Below are 22,277 nucleotides of genomic sequence, written 5' to 3'. Positions count from 1 at the left end.
TGAGGATGGAAAAGAATGGCATCTGAAAACATAGTTTCTATACACTTGGGGAAAGTTAGATAAAGATGTAATAACAGAAATCCTTTCTCACACTATAAACATAGGCTATTAACTGATAAACACCTAATACTTTTCAAGGTTTTGATTGATTCCTTTGTGGAATAAAATAAGAGAAAGCAGCTATGTATTTTTTATCATTATTTTTTATTAATTTTTTACACATTTGCACAGTGGCTGATCTCTAGTTTAAGTGGGAAATGTCTAAGCATACCATACTTTTGCTCATAATGCACCACCACAAGGCTGCAGAGTGTTTCAGGAAGGTGAAGGGTGAAAGTAAGGAGGCAATCCCAGAATAGATGTGTTTCACCTGGCCAAGTCTCTTTGTAGGATTTTGATTTCTAGATTTCACTTTCACTTTATGTATTTTCCCAGCTAATAAATTTCACTTATTTTCTAAAATGACAACAAAAATAATTTTAAAAATGCTAATAGCCCACTGTAGCTTACACAAATCAATTAAAAGCAGGAGACTGTAAGGTCTATCTCTGACTGTGTGTATTAAAAAGCATTTTACTGTACACTGGTGTGTTGAGATCAGTAACTCTCCCTATAGCATCTCTTCTAGAACAGCAAGTCTGATTTGCAGCTTCCAAGAGATATCAAATCTACCACTTCCTTTATTAGCTCCTACCAATAGTGAATAACGCTAATAATGGAGCAAAACCATTTTCCAGCCTGATTTCACACCTCTGTGCCAGTGCATGATAAACAAGGAATGACGAGCTATAAATTGAGAAAGAGAGAAAGAGAAAGAGAAAGAGAAAGAGAAAGAGAAAGAGAAAGAGAAAGAGAAAGAGAAAGAGAAAGAGAAAGAGAAAGAGAAAGAGAAAGAGAAAGAGAAAGAGAAAAAATATATATCAGAAACAGGTTAAGAAAAAGATACAGTTTTTTCAAAAAATGTTATTTTTCTAGTGTGCATAATCTAAGGCATCTTTAACCACTGTAAAAGGTAAGAGTAACTTGACTAAAAATATTGACTAAATTACAGCACCTCTAACCAAACACTCTGGGTATATTTTCCCTGACTCCACGAAGAAGTCCACCTAAGCACAGACTGTCACCACTGTGGTATTTAGTTCAACATTATTGTTATCTCATCAGTGTCCCTTCAAAGAACCTGCTCAGGGCTGGAATTCATATTCTGCTACTCTCATTGGGGTTGAATACTGATGGAGGAGGGGTAATTAGAGTCAAACAATGCTAAGAGGTGACACAGCCTATCACAACATGAAATGTATTCAGTCTTGATGGTGGAGCCACTGTCCTCCCAGCACTTCACTTTCTTCAAAAATTTACACCAGAGCTACTATTGAACCACAAACGCACAAATGGGAACACTATGTCCCCTTATATTTCATTTAAATGAGCTGGTTCAGTGAAGTCAATTGAAAGTTCTAAAAACTTCAAGAATTATTTTTGAACTTCATTCTGAAAATACATGATTGAAGTACAACATTTTCACACCATGAACATAATCTAAAGCTCTGGCTTTGAACAAATTCAAACTGGAGTACAAAAAAACCCCTTACATTATTTCTCGCCTCAATACTGAATATGCGAGATACTCAACATTCTTAAGTAAAAGTGTTTACTTTTAAAATGGATTTAGTCTGAGCTTTCTGCTGTAATTTTTGCTAGTGTCACAGGAGGCTCCTCCCTATATATGCAGAGTTTAAAAAGGATCAGAGACCCAAATTCTGTTTGCAAAGTTGCGGGCTTTTGAACATGAAAAGGAAATACTAAAGATATACCTTCCTAAGCCAATGTTTTGCATGTTCTCTACATAGAAAAGATCCATGACAGGAGTATGATTCCTTAAAAAATACCTATATGACTAATACAGCAAAAATACAGTCTTATCCTGAACAGCAAGCTGTTCAGCAAAAAAATTTGTATGTATATGTACATGTCTTGACTTCCACATAAACAGGCAAAATTGCTTACAGTTAATTGTAATTCCAGCTGTAATTACAGCTAATTGTAATTCCTATTGTGGATTTCTATTAAGATCCCAAGCCAGAAACACAAATGTGCTTGATATTCCTCATACATTCTTATTTTGGTTTTTTTCTGTCCATCCTTATTCAACAATGCTTTTCCTTTTCATTGGACTGTCCATTCAGTCAGTGATGAAAGATTAAACTGAGATGAAAGTAAGAATTGATCCATGTGATTCCCTGATGCCCCTCTCCTCCTAGATCTTCAGGTCAGACAAACAGCTAATACTAATTGGCTATGAAAAAATGTGGAAAACAGATAGTTTCCTGCAATACCAAGTTACACAGGCACATCATACAGTACATTAATACATGTGCTCAGAGTCAGACAACAAAATTTGCCCCAAGAGAATATTGCTTTCATAGGTGATTTCTTTCTAACTGAAAAAACCCAACAAAATCAAGGGTTGAGAGTCTGACTGCTGTTTAGAAAAAAAGCCCATTTTTTTATCATTGTATTACCTGTGAAAGATATCAAATCCCAAGAAATGTTCAAATGGCTCTACAAATTCACTGTTCTTATTAATAAAATCTGTTACAGGGTTAAAACTGATGCCAAATTCTGTCTAATAGCAATTGGAACAGGCTTTCAGTGAAAAGAAAAAAGTGAATTATTATCAAGGAGTTTTTGGTTTGCCTTTTTTTTTTTTTCTTTTATATCCTCTTGCATCATCCTAGTGTTGGTTTCACAAGCTGAGGCATAGCAAAGGGCAAAACAAGCTTTTAAAGAATAGTTTTTTTTCTATTTGCTTGACCTGTCCAGAAAATGGAACCATTTGCATCATGAAATCACAATTTGACCTTTTAACAAAAAAAAAATCTTCCAGAAAAACCAACAATAAAAAACATACATACATGAACAAATAAACAAAATTAACCAAAAAGACAAGGCCCCCACCCTTGAACCCAGAGCTGCTAGCTGTAAAGTAGCCAGTGAGAGGAGGAATGTTTCGAAAGTTGTTTAATGTCTTTCCCAGAAACTGGTCTTTGCAGGAGTAGGAGAACAGATATTTGCAGTCTCTTTTTAAATATATTTTTACTCTTCTGTATCTGGAAAAAAAAAAAAAAAAGAAAATAAATAAAGAAAGAGAAAAGTGCCAAATGCTGCCCTTCTCTGATTTGTCCAAGGGGTAGGTAATCTGGGAAAGTAAAATAAGGGTATCAGTTTAGACAGCCTCATTTTCTGAAACTTTACTTAACTGTTGAAAGGATAAAAGGTGAGGCACGCCAAGGCAATACCTCTTACAGGCAGAACTGGAAATATTCTGTCCTAAACAAATCGAAGTCTATTATGATCAGACTAATACAGCTAGAATTCAAAGTCAGATATCAAGAAGATCCCATAACAGAGTCCAGCATGCCTAGATCAAGAGATTTTAATAGATTTCTTTGATGTAGAGCTCTCTGATCATCTTTGATCAACAGCTTTTTCAGTGCCTTTTTACTTATGAAGTCAAGGATGCTGTACATGTGGTTTGAAATGAAGAAAAGGAAATGCTCCAAACACAAAAGAACATTACATTTTAAAAGCTTTTTTCTCCCATTGAGCTTTCAGTGAAAAACACAGCTTTAAGTATCGAGTGCACCAAAGATATAACAAAATATGTGCATTTTACAAGCTGCTTGACTTCTCTGTCAAATATTTATAATCCCTTGGCCTCATAATAAGGCTATGTTTGACTAATATCTTGAACGTACAAACATAACTGTTCTCTGTGTAGGTATACTACAAGTGCATCTTCACAATAAACAGATCTCCTTGAGAAAGAAGTATAGACAGGAAAACCTTTTTGTTATCTCTAGTGAAAAAGGACAGTTTCTAATTAAAGATGACAGTCTATCCAATTCATCTCATAGCCATCTCTAGAAATCCTCTGGAAAAGCTACAAAAAGGAACATGAATATTTTACTCTACATTACCTGTTCTAACTGGCTCCCTGCATACACTTAGCACCCTGTTAAGCTGCTGTTATATTGACAATGCTTATATCAGCAGAGTTTGAAAGTGCATTTGTGTCTCTCAGCCAAGGAGATTCAGCCCAAGGAGGGATTAGTTTACCTGTAGGGCTGGGCATGCCTTTGAAGACATTGCATCAAAACATCTTTTGGTCCCTTTCAGGAAACCAATTTCTTTTGCACTCAATAATATATTTAATATATTGCTTTTTTTTTTTTTTTTTTTTTTTTTTTTTTTTTTTTTTTAATGGTGTTTGGGCAAAGGAGAAAACCAACTGCCAAAACAAAGATATTTGCAACTGGATTGCATTGTCTGTGATGAATGTATACAGGAGCTGCACAGATTTATTCATGATTTGGTAACTTCTGCCACACAGATAGCAGGGGAACCTTTTCTTTCAGGATGGTCCCCTGTAAATTGCTACTACAAAATCTTGCTCACTGATGCAATTCTAAGACACCATTTTAAAGAATTAGTCTTTCAGCATTTAATTTGATTTTTTAGACTGAGTTGTCACATTTCCAGCATAATCTGCAATAGGCAATATTAACAGCCATAACATTATTGTGATGTTTCCGAGTAAAACATTCAGCCTAATTTACCGTCATTAACAGGATCATAACAATTCTGGGAACTTCTAATTAGACACATTTTAAAGAGAAGGAAGGGTAATTATTTGAGGCAGGTGGACTAAATGACATATTTGAGAAGTAAGTAATTCTGAACTTCTTAAGGGATTTGCTGAATCACACTGGAGATCTGAAACAGAGCTTGGAGCATCACCTAATACATGCTTCTCTTCCTATGCCATCCCCACTTACAAGAACTTTAACCCCTCCCATCCCTGTTAATGAAGCAAGGGAATATGCAAAGTTTTCTCCATTCTCTGGAAGTTACCTAGCTGTGAGAACTGAGTCAACCCAGAAAGGCTGTGGATGTCTCAACCCCGGCAGTGTTCAAAGCCTGATTGGCTAAGGCCTTGAAAAACCTGGTCTAGTGGTAGGTGTCCCTGTCCATGGCAGAGGAGGTTAGGACTAGATGACCTTCAAGGGCCATTCCAATCCCTTAACTTCCTGTGGTCCTGTGACAGGTTTCTACTTCTGTTAGCTACATCATCAGCTCCATTAAGAACATACCAGCATATAACTTGCTTTGAATTGTTTTTCTGGTTGGTGGAGCAGATGTTTTTGTTTCCTAGCCAAATTTCCCATTGCATATAATAGAACCTCCCTTCAACTGCCTTAATTCAGCCTCTTTCTCATTTAAATATAATAGCTCTAGTGCAAATGCTAGCATGTATCAACAGAGTGGTTAAAGGAAGAAAAAGAATGACTATGCAGTGCTCTGAACACCTAAGACTAAGTAGCCCACATAGTGTATATTGAATGTCATTATATGAAATAGCCTTCCTGAATGCACATCTCAGTCCTTCAGTGTCTCTGATGAACTTAGATTGTTTGTCAAGGCTGAATACTAGCCTTCACTTAGATCACTAATGTAAATGCCAGTGACTTCTACAACTTTTCCATACTGTGATACCAGCTACCACTATGAGTCCATTTCTGCTATCAGTTTCTAGTTCATACCAAGGCATTTTTAACTTTTGCCTGCTGGACTATGGAGCTATATATCTACACAGACTGACATACTGAAATGGAAATACACTGTGGTTCATCTTTTTCTTCACACATACTCATACACTTAATGTATGAGTATACCCATATAGGCAGGAAGCTGTCAGTTTTGTACATTAATTAATTAATTAATCAATCTCTCTTAATGATGCTTTGGAGTCTGAAGTCTTAAAGAGCTATCCATTTTAACAGTTGACATTTATTCTGCCTGTCTAATTCAAACTTTCAAAATCTGCTCTCTCCACACAGTTGGAGGACATACAGAAGCATTTAGACTGAGGTGAGAGTTTAGACTAACTCAGAAACATCTGTTCGATATTGACTCCTGCTCCTCAACAGGCATAAATCACAGACGTGATGCTGGTTGCACCAACTAGAAGTGGACAGCTGACCTCTCCAAGCACTGCTTCTGATGGCAGCCAGCTCTGCTGCTCCTTTTACCTGTAAAATGACTGCTCCTTTTACTGCTCCTTTTATCTGTAAAATTTATATATTTTACACATAAATGCCTGCCTTTTACCTCCAACCTTTCCTCTCCAGCTGCCAAAAACACAGTGCTGGTCAGAGAGTGCTTAGGACACTGTTGAAGGTTGGGATTTTTTTTTTTTTTCTTTCTTTCTCTCAGGGACCTTGTCTCCCATCTGTTGCCTAAGAGATGTGAATGATGGGTACTTAAGAGACAAAAGATGTGGCCAGGATGGGGAGAAGGAGGGGAAGGGATGCAGCTTCCTTTGGTCTTGCTGCAATGGGGGCATGAGCATGGTGGCTGGGGGGAAGCTCAGTATTCTTGGGAAGTGCAAAGATTCCACACACCTTGGCTGGGGGTCAGGGGCTGGGCTCAGCCCTTTCTCTCTCTCTCTGGGGGATCAAAGGACAGACAGCTGTGGTTTTGTTGCTGGACTGCTGCTGCCTGAAGGATTTGCTGCCTCTGAGGAGTTTTGTCCTTCACTGCTTCTCCTTACCATGGGTGAGCCTCTGCTAGCAAGAGTGGTCATTGAACTGGGACCTTTTCAACACTTGACCTCACTGGGAGGGACCTTCAGCATCTGCTTGGGTGCCTCAGGGGAAGCTTGGGATCCCAACCCCCTCCCTCACTCTGGAGGGAGCATCTACTGGCTCCTTGTGGGAGTCTGGCTGCTGCAGATATCCCCAGGACATCACAGGGGAGAGATATGAGACCCAGGGGAAAACTGGAAACAACACCCTCCTTCTACCTTCTCTCTTGTCCCAGGGTCACCCTGCCTCTCCTGTTTTCTGCCACTAATTCAGGGGGAATTTGCTACGCTTTAACTGGACACACCTCATCGACCTGTCTTCCTGCTGCTCCTGCCATGGCTTCTGGGTTTTTGCTATGCTTTGTTTGCCACCTGGGGCATACCTGTCTCTTCTGTTACAGCCTGCTGCTCCAAGGTTCCTGCTACAGACCAGGTCACCACCCAGAGAGGCACTGAGACTGGCTGCTCCCCTGAAGTTTTGCAAGGAAGTTTTCCATTTTTTCCCTCTCTCTCTTCCCCCAGCAGTGCTGCCATTAACCAGTGGAGAAGCAGCTGGGCTCGTGCCACAGTGCCCCCTGCAGCTGTGGGGGACTCACCGCACCTGCCCTGCCCGGCCAGGAGCCACCAGCACTCCTGCTGGCTGTGACTGTAACTACACCAAAGAGGAAGGTGCCTGCAGCCGAGGGAAGGTTGTCACTAGGTTTCTGCTTCTGTTTGTTGTTGCTGCCATTGAGGTTGTTTGTCTTGTTTTATATATATACATACACATATATGTATGTGTATGTATATATATAAGTAAAAAACTGTTACTCCTTTTCCTAGATCTATGCCTGAAAGCACCATAATTTCAAAGTTAAAATATTTGGGGAGAAGAGGTCATATTTTTAATCCCAGAAATGTTCCTGCCTTCCTTGGCAGACACCTGTCTTTTAAATCAAGACAGACACCTCCCAATGGCATCCAGTGCCAGGTCAGGATATCAGGACAAGACCAAGCCCTATAGTTTTCAAATTGCATTTAAAAGAAAAGCCTCTTTTCTCTCCTAAAAAAATAAATGCTGAATGCAGACTGCAGGACAGTGTGGTGTGGATTAAGGATTCTTTGGCCAGGGGTTTTGGCATTTTTTTTGACAAAAAGTTTTTTCAAAACTATTTAGCCTGCTTGAATCCCTGTGAATGGAAATGTTTGTGAGGTTCTTGTACAATCTTTGTTTTCTCTGCTCAAATTTCCAAAGCATTATTATAACCATATTTAGTTCTGAAGGAAGCACAAGCTGACAGCACAATTATCCATGACCATACTATTGAAAATATAGGGGAAAAATTGAGAGATTATCTAATTTTTATTAAACTCAGTTTCTCTTGTCACATTGCAATAAATGTGTGTAACACAGTCTGTTACATCCTAACATAGCAGATAGCAAAAGGGTTGCACTTGAAGAAAAGTTCAATACACAACGTTCATGTGCTATGATTCTTTAGCCTAGAAACAGAGCTCCAGAGAGAGCCTAATAAAAAGTAAATGAAATTATTATTGGCACCAAGAATGTGAAAGGGAACAATTACTCACTGTTTCTCACAACTCAAGAAGAGAATTACCAGAAGAACTTATCAAACAGTAAATTTGCAAAGAATAAAATGATATGATTTATCATATAATGCCTAAGTGTCCTAGGGTGACTGTGATGCTTGATCTATTCTGTGTGTGCTGTATGTTGTGTTCTGTTCTTTTAAGACTGGTTCTGAGAGTGAAGCAGGGAAAGAAGGAGTGCACAGTTTGTTTTGAAAAACAGCATTCACTCCTCTGCATTTCCCTCTTCCTCAGGACCGTGTGTTTGTCGGATGCACAGAGAGCGGCCAGAGAGAGGTTTCTTTTTGCTTTTAGTTAGTTTAGCTAGCTGAGGTAAAGAAGCTTCCTGGACTGGTTTTTTTTTTTCATTTTTCTTGGGACTGTTTAAATCTGCTCTGCACTGAAAACCCAGAGGAGGACTGAGGGCTCACACCTGTGGCCAACTGGGACGTGGACCTTGGCGTTTTCCAGTGCCAAAGGGACTGGGACTGATAAGAGACTGAGAGAGCCGAGCTAACTCCTGGCAAGGACTTCTCTCAGTTTTACCATCTTTTTTCAGAGCAGCAAGCGGTTCTGTTGTTTCATATTATTTATTCTTTATGCTTGTGGGCATTTCATTTGTTAAATAAATAGTTTTTTCCACTTTTCTTCGAGGAAATTCTTTTCCTGGACCGGCTGGGGGGAGGGGCCATTTGGGTTTGCTCTCCAGAGGAACCGCATTTGGAGGTTTCCTCCCAATTTTGCCCTAAACCAGGACACTAAATAAACTTTGAATTGTGTTGCCTCAGTACCCAGTACCCAAAAGTACTGGCACAAAAGTAGGGCTCCAAAGATAATTAGACCAAGTAATGGAAGAAAAATCCATCAGACTGTATCCAAGTCAGAGCTTTGACTTTGGCCCTCTGGAACACAGGAAACTGTAAAGTGGGGTGCACCCATTGCTTGGATTTTGGTTTTTGTTCATTAAGATCTCTGCTGTGAGATGTCATGCAGCTGATGGAGAGCTAAAGGGACTTTTGGTCTAACCCAGTAAGATAGTTCAAGTGCTCATATCAAAGCTGACATAGTGTTTGAAAGTAGATTCTACCCCTACTAATTAAAAGCAAAAGTTTTAAAAATGAGCTTATTTATTTCAAGCTCTGCTCTGCCCCTCAGAACCCAGCCACATCCAAACACTGAGTGAAATGACAAAAGTGGTTGCAAATTCCTGGATGGCCTTGGATATCATAAAACAATTATTACTGATGCAGTGCACAATGAGGTGAAATAGTAGTGCATAACTGCATCTCACATAATCTATAATCCAGTCTTTCCCTATAAACCATAAATGACAGAAGTATCTGCAGTTGCTGAGCCAGATCACCAAATCTGCCACTTTTAATTCCTTTTTAATTTGTTTGTGGACTCACTCAGCATCTTACAGTATGTAAAGGAGTGACCTTTGGGTTTCTTTGTAAGTTTTTCCTTCAAACCTGGGTATTTCCTGTCTCCTTGAGTGCTAAAGTGGGCTCAGTCATAATCTGCAGCTTTTCCACCTGAAAAACACAATTGAAGCTATTTCTAGTGCTCAAAATAAAACAAAGATTTTGAAATCTAAGTACTCAGTTCTCAGCACTGGATGATCCTGTCTCCTACAAAAGCCATTTGAAAGCCTTTTCAAAGATAATTAAGACCATGAAGAAATAAATTCTGTACAGTTATGATATTTTCTTTCTTCTGTTGCACCAAAGATGTATGAGGCCTAAGAAACAAAGTTCAGAAGATAAATGAAATATAGAAGAAATATGCATAATAAATTGATTAATCTCTGTTATCAGTATATCTAATGGATGAAAAATTCTGGAGTGATTTATTTTTTTTAAAGAAAACAAAATGCTATTTGAAGGTGCATGCATTCTCTTTAAAGCAAGGGAAAACAAGAATAAACACTTTTAGGAAAAAGTTTTGAACACTTGTTTAGTAAGTGAATTTAAATAACATCACTCCAATTTAGCATGACTCAACTGCATAACATTAATTTTTCTATGAGGAGAAATAGCATTAGCATGAAGATATCCTGGTTTTTGAGCTTTGGCACATAATCGTGCCAAACCATTCAAGAAGTCAAACTATTTCTAGTCCTTTTCACACTGACATTGAGTTTTATGTTTGCTTGACAGCTTGCATTCCACTTGACTTAGAATAACATCAGTGATGAAAGAGTTTTGGTTTAATACATGTTATTTGCCTACCAGCATATTATGGAAACATATAAAAGCAGATAAAAATATGATTAATACATTGGCAAAGGTTTGGTTACATGAAGTAATGACTGAATTTCCTGAATAAAGCATGTATGAAAGAAATTAGATACTTACTATGTAAAGCCACCAAGAAGAATAGGTGCAAAAGCTTATTCTATATTTGATAATCAAACATAAATCAAACCTCTGCATATGTTTGGGGTAAAAGCTAGATCATTGTTTTTATAAAGAGATGTTCCATTGTGGATGGAAACAAAAAACCCCAGTCCTTTTCAGGGAGCAAGGGGTATGAGTTGTGTGGTGGGCTGACCCTGGCTAGACACCAGGTGCAACTTTATCACTTTCTCCTAAGTTGGACATGGAGAGAGAATATATAATGAAAGGATCATGTTTTGAGATACAGGCAGGGAGAGATCATTTACCAATTACTGTCACAGATAAAACATACTTGACTTGGGAAAATTAATTTAATTTATTAATGAAATCAGAGAAGGCTAATGTGAAGTAAAACCAAACCTTAAAACACATTTCTCCCATCCTTCTCTCCTTCCTGGGAGGAGAAATAACTTTATTAATAATTTTATTTATTTATTTATTTACTTACTTACTTATTATTATATTTATTTGTTATTATGAATAACTTTATTCATGATTCTTTACCTATTCCACCACAGGGCACAGGAGGACAGATGATGGGGGTTAGAGTCACTTCCTCAAATATTGTCTCTGCTGCTGCTTCCTCCTCATGGGGTGGACTTCTCATATACTGCTAATGGTCTTGACCTTGGTGGGTAAGTCCATCTTGGAGCTGGTTGGATAGCTCTGTCAGACATGACAGAAGCTTCTATTGGATTCTCAGAGAAGCTGAGAATCTTCAGCTCCAGCTCTTCCCACTACCAAAATCTTACCATGCAAATCAAATAGAATCTTCTATAGGAAGAAGGATCATCAAAGCCAACAAGGTTTTCAGTCACATATGTGAATTAGAATTCTGTAGTAAGCACTGGGCTTCTTTGGCCGACTAAAACAAAAAAATAGCATAATGCCTACCTCTGGGTCAGACACAAGGAATTGGTGCATTTCTGGCATTGGCAAAATGTCTGTTGGAGACTGGGGATTGGGGAGAGGCAGTGGGTGGATAGAGAGAAAATAAAAGATTAAGCTGAGCTGTTAATCTAAATAAAATAAAACTTTTATGTTTACCATTTACTTTATCCTGGATAAAAATGTGAAACACCATCTCAGAGCAAAAAAATTCATTTGGATTTTTTCAATGTCTTCAGTTTTTGACAATCTCTTGTTTTGAATTAGACTTAAACTTCTAAACACTTTAGCTTGACTCAAAAAAACCTTTTCAACTAATAACACTTGTTGTTTTTCTTCTACATTTGATATTGCCTGCAAGTACCAGGTTTTGAAGTTAAGAAAAGGAAAGAAGAGGTTTAGAAGGAGACAAAATAATGAATTGCCTAGTGATGGATCAATTAATGATTATAAGTAATAAAGATTACACATTTCAATCATGAGTATCTGGGCATGTTGCATGTTGCTTTCTATTTTGGGCTGGGAAGACACATCTTATAAGAATTCTATCTGGTTCCTGTAGCCGGTAAGCTCAAATTGGATGCCAGTTGTCTTGTGAGTTGTTGAATATGCAATCTAAATGTCACCAATGTCTATTGGAGGAGTGATTTCATATTCTTCCTTCTTCCCATGAAAAGACATGATCTTGTTTCTCTTCCCAGACTTGCACAGGATTTCGAAGCAGTTAAGTCTTAAACCCAAGATATGACTGCAACTTAACACAGCCATCCTTAAACTAGCTTTACTGCAGTTGGCTTTGATATGGATAGAATTAGTCATAGAAAAGGTCTAGCTAAACACGTAGTTCCTCACACTCTCAGTGAGCTTGATCCTTTTTTCTGGAGGCATGCCCACTTGAGTATTTTTTTGTAGCTTCAAAGTAACTGACACAGAAGCTACATTTCACACCTGTGACTATAGGGTAGACATATAGTTTCAACATCTTTGTGTCAACTTGGCTAGCTATTTTATGTGTCTCTAGTCACTAGGTTTCCCATGTAGTAAAAGGACAAACAGAATTATTTTGGCATGTATGTATGCCTATAAGTAGATATTACAATAGCTTCCTTTGTATATCATTTAAAAAGCAACTTGGATACATATCCTACAAAGATTTATGTGAAATACAGTCTGTAACTTTCTTTTCTGGGTGCAGGATGCCTGTGCAGTAGGACAGAGTACTGTCAGTTGGGTTCAGGACTTCAGCTGATGCAAAAGGATAGTGGTGAGAAAGCTGAAACTCTTACGTTAAACATAGACAAATGGGCCGGTTTAGTACAAATACTCCCAAGCTACACACTGAATAGAGGTTGTAAAACACAAGAACAGAAGAGAGGTTGTAAAACCCAAGTACTCTTGACCCTGAAAAAAGTGCAGGCTGAGTTTCACCCACCACCACATTATATGTGGTGAGCACATTATAGCCATAATCTCAATCTTTCTAATTCTTAAATCTTTTTTCCAGTGTGTGACATATGAAAGACCATGCACTAGCACAAGAGAAAGCATATGTTTGAGTAAACATTTTAGTAGTCTGCAAACAGCTATGGATAATGTTTCTTTCTCCACACCCCTCACATAGCTGGTAGAGGAGATTTGCTCTGGAGTGGGTAATGCACAGAACAAGTTGTGCAGTATTTGGCAAAGCAGAAGGGCCATTCTAGTGTTTTTCTTTCTAAGGTGCACATTTCTAATAATTCACAATATTTTTTCTGACTTTTATCAATTAGATGATTAGCTATAATTTGCCTCTACACTGTCTGAATGAGAAGCAGTCAGCCTACAAATTGCTTTTGCATGGTTAGAATTGCTTATTAACTGTAACTAATTGGTCCCATGGTACTGGTATTTTCCCTAAAAATATGAACTTAGCTATCTATTACAGAACAATAAAAAACAAATATAAATAACACCAAAGATAAGCAACTTGCGAAGAAACAAATTCACATCCTCAATCTTCAATCTTCTAGTTAGTATGACATATTCATTTCTTGGTCTTCCAGCCCAAACAAATATGTGGCCCTAATCTTCCTAAGATTTTGAGAGTGAAGGCCTTTAAATGGAACCTTTTCCTCAAAGTTAGAGAGTCATGGGTCAACTCTCTTGGCTGAGCTGGTGCTCTTGAGTCCTCCTAAAAAAGCCCTGGTGTTTGTATGTTCATTTGGTCCTGCAAGGAAGCAGCCTTCCAGCACAACTGAACATCCCCCACCGGAGTAGGGAGAGCAGTCATTCTTCCCATTAATCTTTCTGGAGCCTTGATAGTTTGACATGGAACTGCACATACCCAGGAAAATCTGAAGAGTCACATGTTATTTCAGTATTTGTGCTCAGTTTCTGCATGACTGCAGCAAGAGCTGTGACTGATACTTGTTCAAGACTTTTCCTGACAGACATTTAACTCAAGAATATAAGTAGCAAGATTTCTTAACAAAAGAACTGAATTTTTCTAAACAATTGTTACAAAGAAGCTTCTTAAGAAAAAGTACATAATTATCTGTCTGAAATTAATACATGCTTCTAGATGAAATTTTCTACGTGTTTAGTTAAGATATTATATTTCCTTCCTATTTACTGCTTTGCTAGAGCAGTAGGAATTTAAATAATTTTGATGGTTTCAATGATCAAAACCAAGCATTGTATTATTTTTATTTAGGAATAATTACATTTCAGTCAATTTCACTGATACATACATAAAGAAAATGCTAGAAAATTTGTTCACATTTATTTTGCTACCTAATTATTCAGCAATTGTCTTTGAAGCAATGTGGGTTCAGATACCATCTCATACACCTGTGGTACACAGGTGAGGAAGTGCAAAAGTGTAAATACAATGCAGGACTTAGAGATGTTTTTCCAAGCTGCTGAGGGTGCTAAATTATCTGTGGACCTCTACACTAGGCTCAGACTCATTTGAAATTATTCCCAGATGACCATGAAACCATCCTATGCCTTGGGATTGCTAGAGTTCAAAAATATTTCAGCAGAGTTCAAAAATATTTCCCTTTTCAATAGCATCCTTAATAGAACCTCTTGCACAGCGTTTTTCTTTGGTCTGTATTCCTCATGCCTAATGTGGCCTGTCCTTACCAACAAAAGAATACAGCCCAAAGAAAGTCAGAATCTTACAAATCTGCATTTTCTATTAAGCAACTCTACTAATCCAGGATTTATTTTAGCCACTACACAAAAATTGATGGTTAAGGCTTACCAGCAGAACTAAGTGGTACTAGGCATTATGTGGAAGGAATCATTTTGCCTCAGAATGCTTCAATGGCTTTTTTCAAATCTAATGACTGTTTCTGTTAAGTTTGTTTCTGGTTACTGCACAAGTATTTTTGGTTTTAGAATAAACTGGAGATGTTTAGGAAACAAAAGATTGCATATAAAATTGGGTGTCAAAAATGCAATAAAATGTTCTCCTTACCATCTGTTTTCTTTGATTCATCCCCGACACTAAACTTATCTTTTCTGTCCAATTTGTTGTCTTCCTTTAACTCACCTAGAAAGAAGCAATAAAAAACAATAAAAAACACTATAAGCATTTTAATGCAGAGTGCATTTTAATGCTTATAACTCAATGAAATTGCTATAAAAACATCCAAAGTAGATGTTGTTCCTTAGGAGGAAAAGTCTGAGTTCAAAAAGAAATTAATAAACCCATTTTTTTAGAACAAAGCAAGAGAAAAAAAAATTATCCAACTCTTACAGATAAACAATCTATTTATAAAATTCTTCTAATTTTCAAAACCTTTTAAAGTTCATATGCAAACTCATGATTGCTCTGATTGTATCTAGGCCATAAAAAAACCTCATCATAAGCTTCATTTCAGAATCAGGAGTCTGAAACATTTATGCTTTCCAAAGAAATAAGATCCTGCAAGGATTCATCATAAGTGTCTGTTTTAAAGAACTGTCTTCAATACCCTGAACAGGCCTATGTAATTTTGCCTTACTTTCTCTTACCAGATTCCTTTATCCACTGATTTTTTGTGTTCGTATCCGGGAACAGTCATCCTAGCATCAATCATTGCCTTTAAAGTCAATGTAGCAAACCAAAAACTCAAGGCTTTTGGCAGAGCAATGGTTCATGCAGAATGAAAATAGCAACTTAAGATGGGGTGTGTTTTATGAAGCCAGGAATGTCAAACAAGAGTGACTCTTTTTTTGTTCATCTACTAGCCATAGAGCAAAGCACATCAGACCTTACCAGACCATCCCTTCATAGAATGAGAATGTTGAATGCTAGAACAAAGAAAAACATAAATGGAAAGCCGTGGCAGAACAGAGTTGTTTCAGCTGCAGTATCCAAACAGCAAGAAAAATATTTTTCCTTTTGTGATGCACAACTCAACACAAAAAGCTGTAAAAGTCTCACTTCAGAATTCTGTAAACATGAGGCTCAATTACAATGATGCATATTCCATTTGTATTATTATTTTTGGTACTATACTTCACACCCTTTGGATCAAGATTAAAGGTATTGAGTTTTAAAGAGGATATGAACTGCTTTCAAAATACTCATGGGCAGTGGATATTTATTTTTGGAACAGCTCAAAAAAAGAAAAAATGTAGAGAAATGAAGTCTCCCTTTTCCACAGTGTGGCCTAACGATTTAGCATATTCATTATTCTTGGATGGAAGTGGATCAGCGTCTCTCTCCAATTAAGCTTCATCATAGTATAAAAGAGGAATGGTTTTCAAACCCAAAAATATTTAACAAGATGGAACCAAAGCATGTTCTGTTTGGTTTTTATTCAAAACTTCTCATGTTTATCTTCCTAAGCTCACTGTGTGGGTGAAAAAAAAAAAAAAAAGAATGCAAAATGATACAGGACAAGCAGCACCCTCCTCAGCTGATCACACTGCCACTGACTTGGTCTCTTTACAGAAAGAGATCAGATCCAACAGGGTTTATGCATCTGTTTAATGAAGGTGGTCAAAAAAAAAAAAAAATGTGCCATCTTCAGGAACTGAAACAAATATGTACACAGCAAAGCACAAAAGTATTCTTGCATTTCCTCCACCATCATACAGCTGATGGTAATGATGAACTAACAAAGCTTTTTTGACCATTGCATAAACAAGTTGGTTTATCCTAAATGATGTATGCAGGGAAAAATTCTGAATACCTACATATGCACTGTTTCAGCGCTTGATCTCTCAAACTCACCTGACAACACAATTTCTGAACTTTCAGTCAATATTATGAAAAGGGAACTTTTGAGTAATGTAATATCTACCCTGTCACACTGCCAGCAGAGCAAAATAATGATCATAATGATTTTTTGAAAGGGATTACAGAGGCAGAGAAATAATAAGACAAATACATTAGATGAGATCTTGACATATAGGCCTAAAGGAAGCTGTGGTAAATCTAGAGATATGAATGTTAAGATTTCATCAGTCCCCAGAGAAGTGATTGTTCTTCATAAAGGCCTTACCCCATAAATAAAGGAGCAGAATTTCTTTTTCTGAGGAAGTCACTAATTTTCAGAAATCATTATAATTCTTTTCAGAGCACTTTTGACACCTGCAGCAGAGACAGATTGCCGAAAAAAAGTACTAGCAAAATCACCGAAGCACACTTATTCCCCATATTGTTAGAAGCATGCAAAACTAAGGATTGCAGAAGAAAAGTCTGGTGCAGTCTAACTCGCATTTCATATGTCCCTGACCTTTTTGTCTTCTGGAGGGGCCCATTCCTGTTCACACATCTAATACTGAAGAAAAATCCCATACATTAGAGAGAATGACAACTTTGTTTCCCACAGCCCTTCCAATTGAAAAAAACCCCTAATTACAACGGAGTTACTGAGAAAGGCCAGCAACCCTGAGAATGACATCAGGAATGCTTTAAACAGAGTTTCTCCATCTCCTGTCATCTAAACTCACTGCTTGAGCCTGGACTTTCAAAGCCTAAATGATCATTCAGTCTTTTTCCAAGAGGAGGCCTCATAGTGGTTTTTCCGCTACTTTTGGACTGCATAGTATTAGCCAAGTTTTTGACAAGTCACCTATGGCTGTACTCCCATTTTTTGATATTGGCTCCAGGGAGCAGGAACTGTGCAGGAAAGGACAGTGAAATGGCCAAGAGATCTCTTCTGTTGGTCTTAATAAGTGTTTTAATATTTAATAGAATTTTCAAACTTTTTTTTCCACCCTTTTTTTGGGAGCAGAATGGGGTTCTTATTTTAACTCAGTTCCACAGCAAGTTAAAATATCTGGAATAAAATTTCTGTCAAAAAAACCTCAAAAAATAAAGGCTAGTGATTGTCCTTATAAAAAAGTAAACTGAGCAAAGGAAGGATAGATGAAATAAATCCTAAAAAAAGAGAGGACAAAAATTCTGTGTTCCAAAACATATCTCAATTGAGGCTCAAATCAAAGATGCCTTTAATTTGCCTTATAAAGAGTTTATAAGCCAACTTTGGCTTCTTCTCTGTCAATTATTCAAGCAATGAAGATGTTCATTGAAGCAGGAATATTGTTTCAGCTTTCCTTGCTGTGTATTGTAAGAGGCTACTTCAGCTTTATGAAAAAAAAAAAAAAAAAATTCCTTTTTTTCCAAGCAGGGATGGTGCACCCCATCTACAGAAGAACACTATTTGGAATTTAATTTAGTTTCTGATTCCCATATGTAGGTGACTATGCCTATGTTCAGGAAGAAACTCTGTGCCAGGGAATGGTTTTTCAGAACAGGAGGTTCCTCCATCACTGAGGTGAGATACTGGTTTTAGGGCTGGATCTATGTATCAGTAGAAGAGGAGAACTCACCATTCTGGACATTCTGCTTCTCTTCTCCCACAATATGATGAGGATGCATTTTCTTATCTCTCCTAGAAACATTTTCCCCTTGATAGGCTTCATGTTTGCTCGTACCACTTTGCCAAGTGCCATTTACAGGATTCTTACTGGAATTTGCACTTTTGCTTTCCCCAGGATTCGGTTCTTTGCTCTTTTCTGTCTTTGCTTCTGTGACATCTTCATCTAGCTTCCCATCCTGTTCATCTCTTTCCTTTTCATCTGTTCCCTGAGAAGCATTCTCCTCAGCTTCTTTCTTAGCTTTTTCTTCTGCATCTTCAGCAAAGAAAGAAGCCAAACAAGGAAAGAAATCACAGCTATAAGTCAATTTGACAAGAACAACTCATGTATCAAAGTCTATTTCATATTTTTACATGCAAACAAGTTTCCTTAGGTAAATATAGGAACTGTTTTGACAACAAAAGAACATAGGAGGACATTTAACAAAATGTTCTGAAAATAACTCCCTTGGTTGTCTCAAATGTATTTCATGTGCATGTCCTCTGAAAAAGTGGTTCCTCAAAATTGTTAAAAGGCAAAAAGAGGTACTAATACCGAAGGCTGTAGGGACGTTTCACAGATTTCACATAAAATTCTGAACTGGAACAGATCCATTAAGTACAACTTTTAAGTGAATGGGTCATACAAAGATCAAGCCCATGCTCTAACCAACTGAGCTAATCTCAGGTTCTCATGGCATACAGAAGAATTTCTCTCATGTGGAGATCTGAAAAAAAAGCTTTATTCTGCACCTGAACCACAGGACAGAACTTTGCCTCAGGAGAACTGGGCTTCCTACAACACCACTGGATAAGTATCCATTGTCAAAAGTAGTGCCAGAAAATACTTTATCTAAATGGTGCTTTGTACATCAGAGTGTTTGCTTAGTCAGGTGTTGTTTTTTGTTGGTGTTTTGGTTTTTTTTTGTTTTTGTTTTTGTTTTGTTGTTGCTCTTTAATGATGATCATTTAGGCAAAAAAAAAACCAAACCCCAATCAGTAATAAACTCACATAGGTCTGTCTTGCACATAGGGTTTTTATACAATTTATGCTTAGTCAAGAAAATATATATGGTACATGTTGAAATTAAATTCTTAAAACTAGTTACCTGTATTGCAACTTGTAACTTCATTCATTCAACAGTCTGATATCGCAAGACACTGAACATGTTAAATGCTTTGTTTGTATGATTAGCTTTAATTTGGTCCATAGAGAACTGCTAGATATTAAATAAAAAAACCCAAACAAAATACCTACAACAAAACAAAACCAAGAAACCCCCTCCTCTCCCAAAACACACACACACACAAAAAGAAAACAAAAAAAAAAACCCACCAAACCCACAACCAAAAACCAACCAACCAACCAACCAAACAAAAACACCACCAGAAAGAAAAGCACCAAAAGAAAACAAAACCTAAAAAGAAAGAAAAAAATGTTCCTGGGAAATACACAGATTTTGAATTATAGTTTTGTTTTCATTTTCCTGGAATTGCTAGAAGGTGTTTTTCCTTAATCGGAAGTTTCAATCACAAAGGAAAACTTGTTTTGAATAATGCATGATTTCTTGAACCTTTAGACAGGTCATTCAGTTGGAGAAGAAAAACCTGCTCTGGTACTTCCGAGTATTATGCCAAATCCCCAAAGTCACAATCATATAATACACTAAAATCAAACTCTTTCCATTTATATGAAATAATACAACTCCATTCAGTAAGGGATTGAGCAACAATCATTCAGATCACAGAATCAATTGTATCACAGTTTCATGAAGAAAAGAAAAATCAGTGAAATATTCCTCCTTTCTTTTGTTCCAAATCTGGTCTAAGTCACCTAGGGGCTGTAGGATACTTTAGGCAATCATCCATACCCTTGAGCTAAAGGACAATTATACCTAAATAATTCTCAAAAGATGGCTCTCAGTAATTCCAAAAGAACTCTAATAATAGAGATTTACCAATGTCTAACTTATTAGACATTATAATAATGTCTATAATAAACTACCAGTTTTTTCTCCTCTTAATGGTCCAAGTATTTGAATAAAAAATAGTCTTCTTATTTTGCAGCTGCAGTAGTCTTCAAGAAACTGCTTTCAGCTTTGCACTTTCTTAGCTATAAACAAGTTATCACAATTTTCATTGTTGTACTCTGCATTGTCTACAACTGGTTTATATGTCTTTTTAATTGCAGTGGCCAAAACTGGACACAGAACAGCATTGAGGGCCTTATTACTGCTGAAAAGGTGAGAAGAATGCCAGAGGGGTCTTAGAAACAAAGTATTTTGAATTTTTAGTGTGGAGGGTGAAGTGTTGCTTCTCTTTGCTTTGCTTCGCTTTGCTTTGCTGGGATTTTTCAGTGGTGGTGGTGTGTTGGTTTGAATTTTTCTTCAGTTTCATGACAGGTTGAACCCTGGTGAACCTTCAATCAACACAGCCCTAATATTCTTCTGAAATGTTTGCAGTCCTTCCCAGACCAATGACATCACACACATTTTCAGCTTAGTTCCTAATTAATTTTCCAAGTTATCACCAGAAATATGAAATCAGCTGTGAGTAGAGAATATCCTTCTCTCCTGAACTGTACTCCAACTACCATCCATCTCTAAAACTACCACCTCCTTTCAACTCCAATGAACTGTTATACCCAGATTGAAGAATTATAAAAGACAGGCCTCATAAAATCAGGCCTGTTCTAATAGCTAGCCTGTCATCTCTTCTAAGTGTAGTTAAGCAATTTGCAAGCTCCCATATGAAAACAATCTTGGTATGAGAACTTGTTAGCACAACAATCTATTCTTGGGCTGAAAAACAAATGTGCCTGCAATAAGAAGGGATTTGTCCAATGAGAATCAGAAAAGAAAATATGTAAACAATGCTACAATAGAGAGATTTGAAGGACAAGTAGAATATCTTTTACTGACCAATAGAGTAATTGGCAAGAAAGCTATTAACTAATTAAAGTTGCACAGGAGGTCTGTAAAAACTGTATAAAATGAGTTCTGTGCATAAAGAATTGGATTTTCTTGCATAAAATAATGGAGTCTTGGCTGACTTATTACAACAATGAACAATTGATAAACCTATATTTACAAATACAATTTCAACTGTTTTTGCACCCACTGAGTCTGCATGTGACTTTAGCAGAATTCCCTTTAAATTTTTTCTACTCCCATTGTTCACATCCTCTCCATTATGTGCACTTACACTGCATAAGAAGAATATAAGGCACAGATGAACCACAATGTCCCTATCTTCCTGAATCCAGAGTGGGTTGTTGAACTCAATAGATTGATTCTTTCAAACTAACAGTTTGAGATTGAAGATGAGCTTGAAGAAGAAGAGGTCAACAGAATTTTATTCTATTATTAAGAAGCCTGGCTGTTACCTTTGGTGGCTTGTGCTTTCCATTTCTCCCTGTTCTGCTGCACCTCCTCAGTCCAGGTGGCCTTAAAACATTTGAAGTCCACAGAGAGTATGGAGCAGTTGAGTGAGACACTTCCTTTGGACCCAGTGATCTTGACACTTGATCCTTTAACTTCAGAGGGACTAACGCTATTCAAACTGGGACACAATATCACAAAACACAGAAGAAATCAGCATCCCATACACTCAAATACAGCTAAGAAAAAATAATAGTTGTAAGTCAGATAACAGAGCTACCCTGGAAAAACTAAGCCTGAATCCCTTATCCTTCCCCTCTCTTCTACCCCAGGCCAACCAATGTTAAAGCAAAGACTACAACCTGAGCCAGTATTAGAAATAAAGGGCTCCTTTTCCCCATCTATTTTTTCATGCTCACTAAGAAATAGAATCATTCAAAATGCTGTAACTACTTCTTTTGTGTGTATTTCAACTCCCTAAATATAACTGGAGAGTCAGACAATTCTAGAAATCAAATATGTCACAAAAGGAGTCTCATAAATTTCACCAATGAGA

The 22,277-nt window shown here is 37.2% G+C and overlaps 1 protein-coding gene across 3 annotated transcripts in view; it reads right to left on the bottom strand.

Annotated features, from left to right (window-relative positions):
* Positions 1-2,691: 2,691 nt before the first annotated feature.
* Positions 2,692-22,277, bottom strand: part of PDE1C (phosphodiesterase 1C) — a 70,059-nt gene continuing 50,473 nt past the window's right edge. Inside the window, exons 11-13 of one of the 3 annotated variants that reach the window (XM_066323185.1) lie at positions 21,727-21,902; positions 18,316-18,618; positions 2,692-3,110 (exon numbers count right to left, since the gene is read on the bottom strand). In XM_066323185.1, coding sequence (XP_066179282.1) covers positions 3,097-3,110; positions 18,316-18,618; positions 21,727-21,902 — 493 coding nt within the window. In that variant the 3' untranslated portion in view covers positions 2,692-3,096. Of the gene's footprint in view, positions 3,111-14,888; positions 15,041-18,315; positions 18,619-21,726; positions 21,903-22,277 lie in introns of those variants that run through there. The other 2 variants (XM_066323195.1, XM_066323203.1) reach the window with 2 other exon arrangements.

The sequence above is a fragment of the Sylvia atricapilla genome, chromosome 1 (genome assembly GCF_009819655.1).
Source record: "Sylvia atricapilla isolate bSylAtr1 chromosome 1, bSylAtr1.pri, whole genome shotgun sequence".
Classification (NCBI taxonomy): domain Eukaryota; kingdom Metazoa; phylum Chordata; class Aves; order Passeriformes; family Sylviidae; genus Sylvia; species Sylvia atricapilla.
This window is presented reverse-complemented; position numbering and strand designations above follow the sequence as displayed.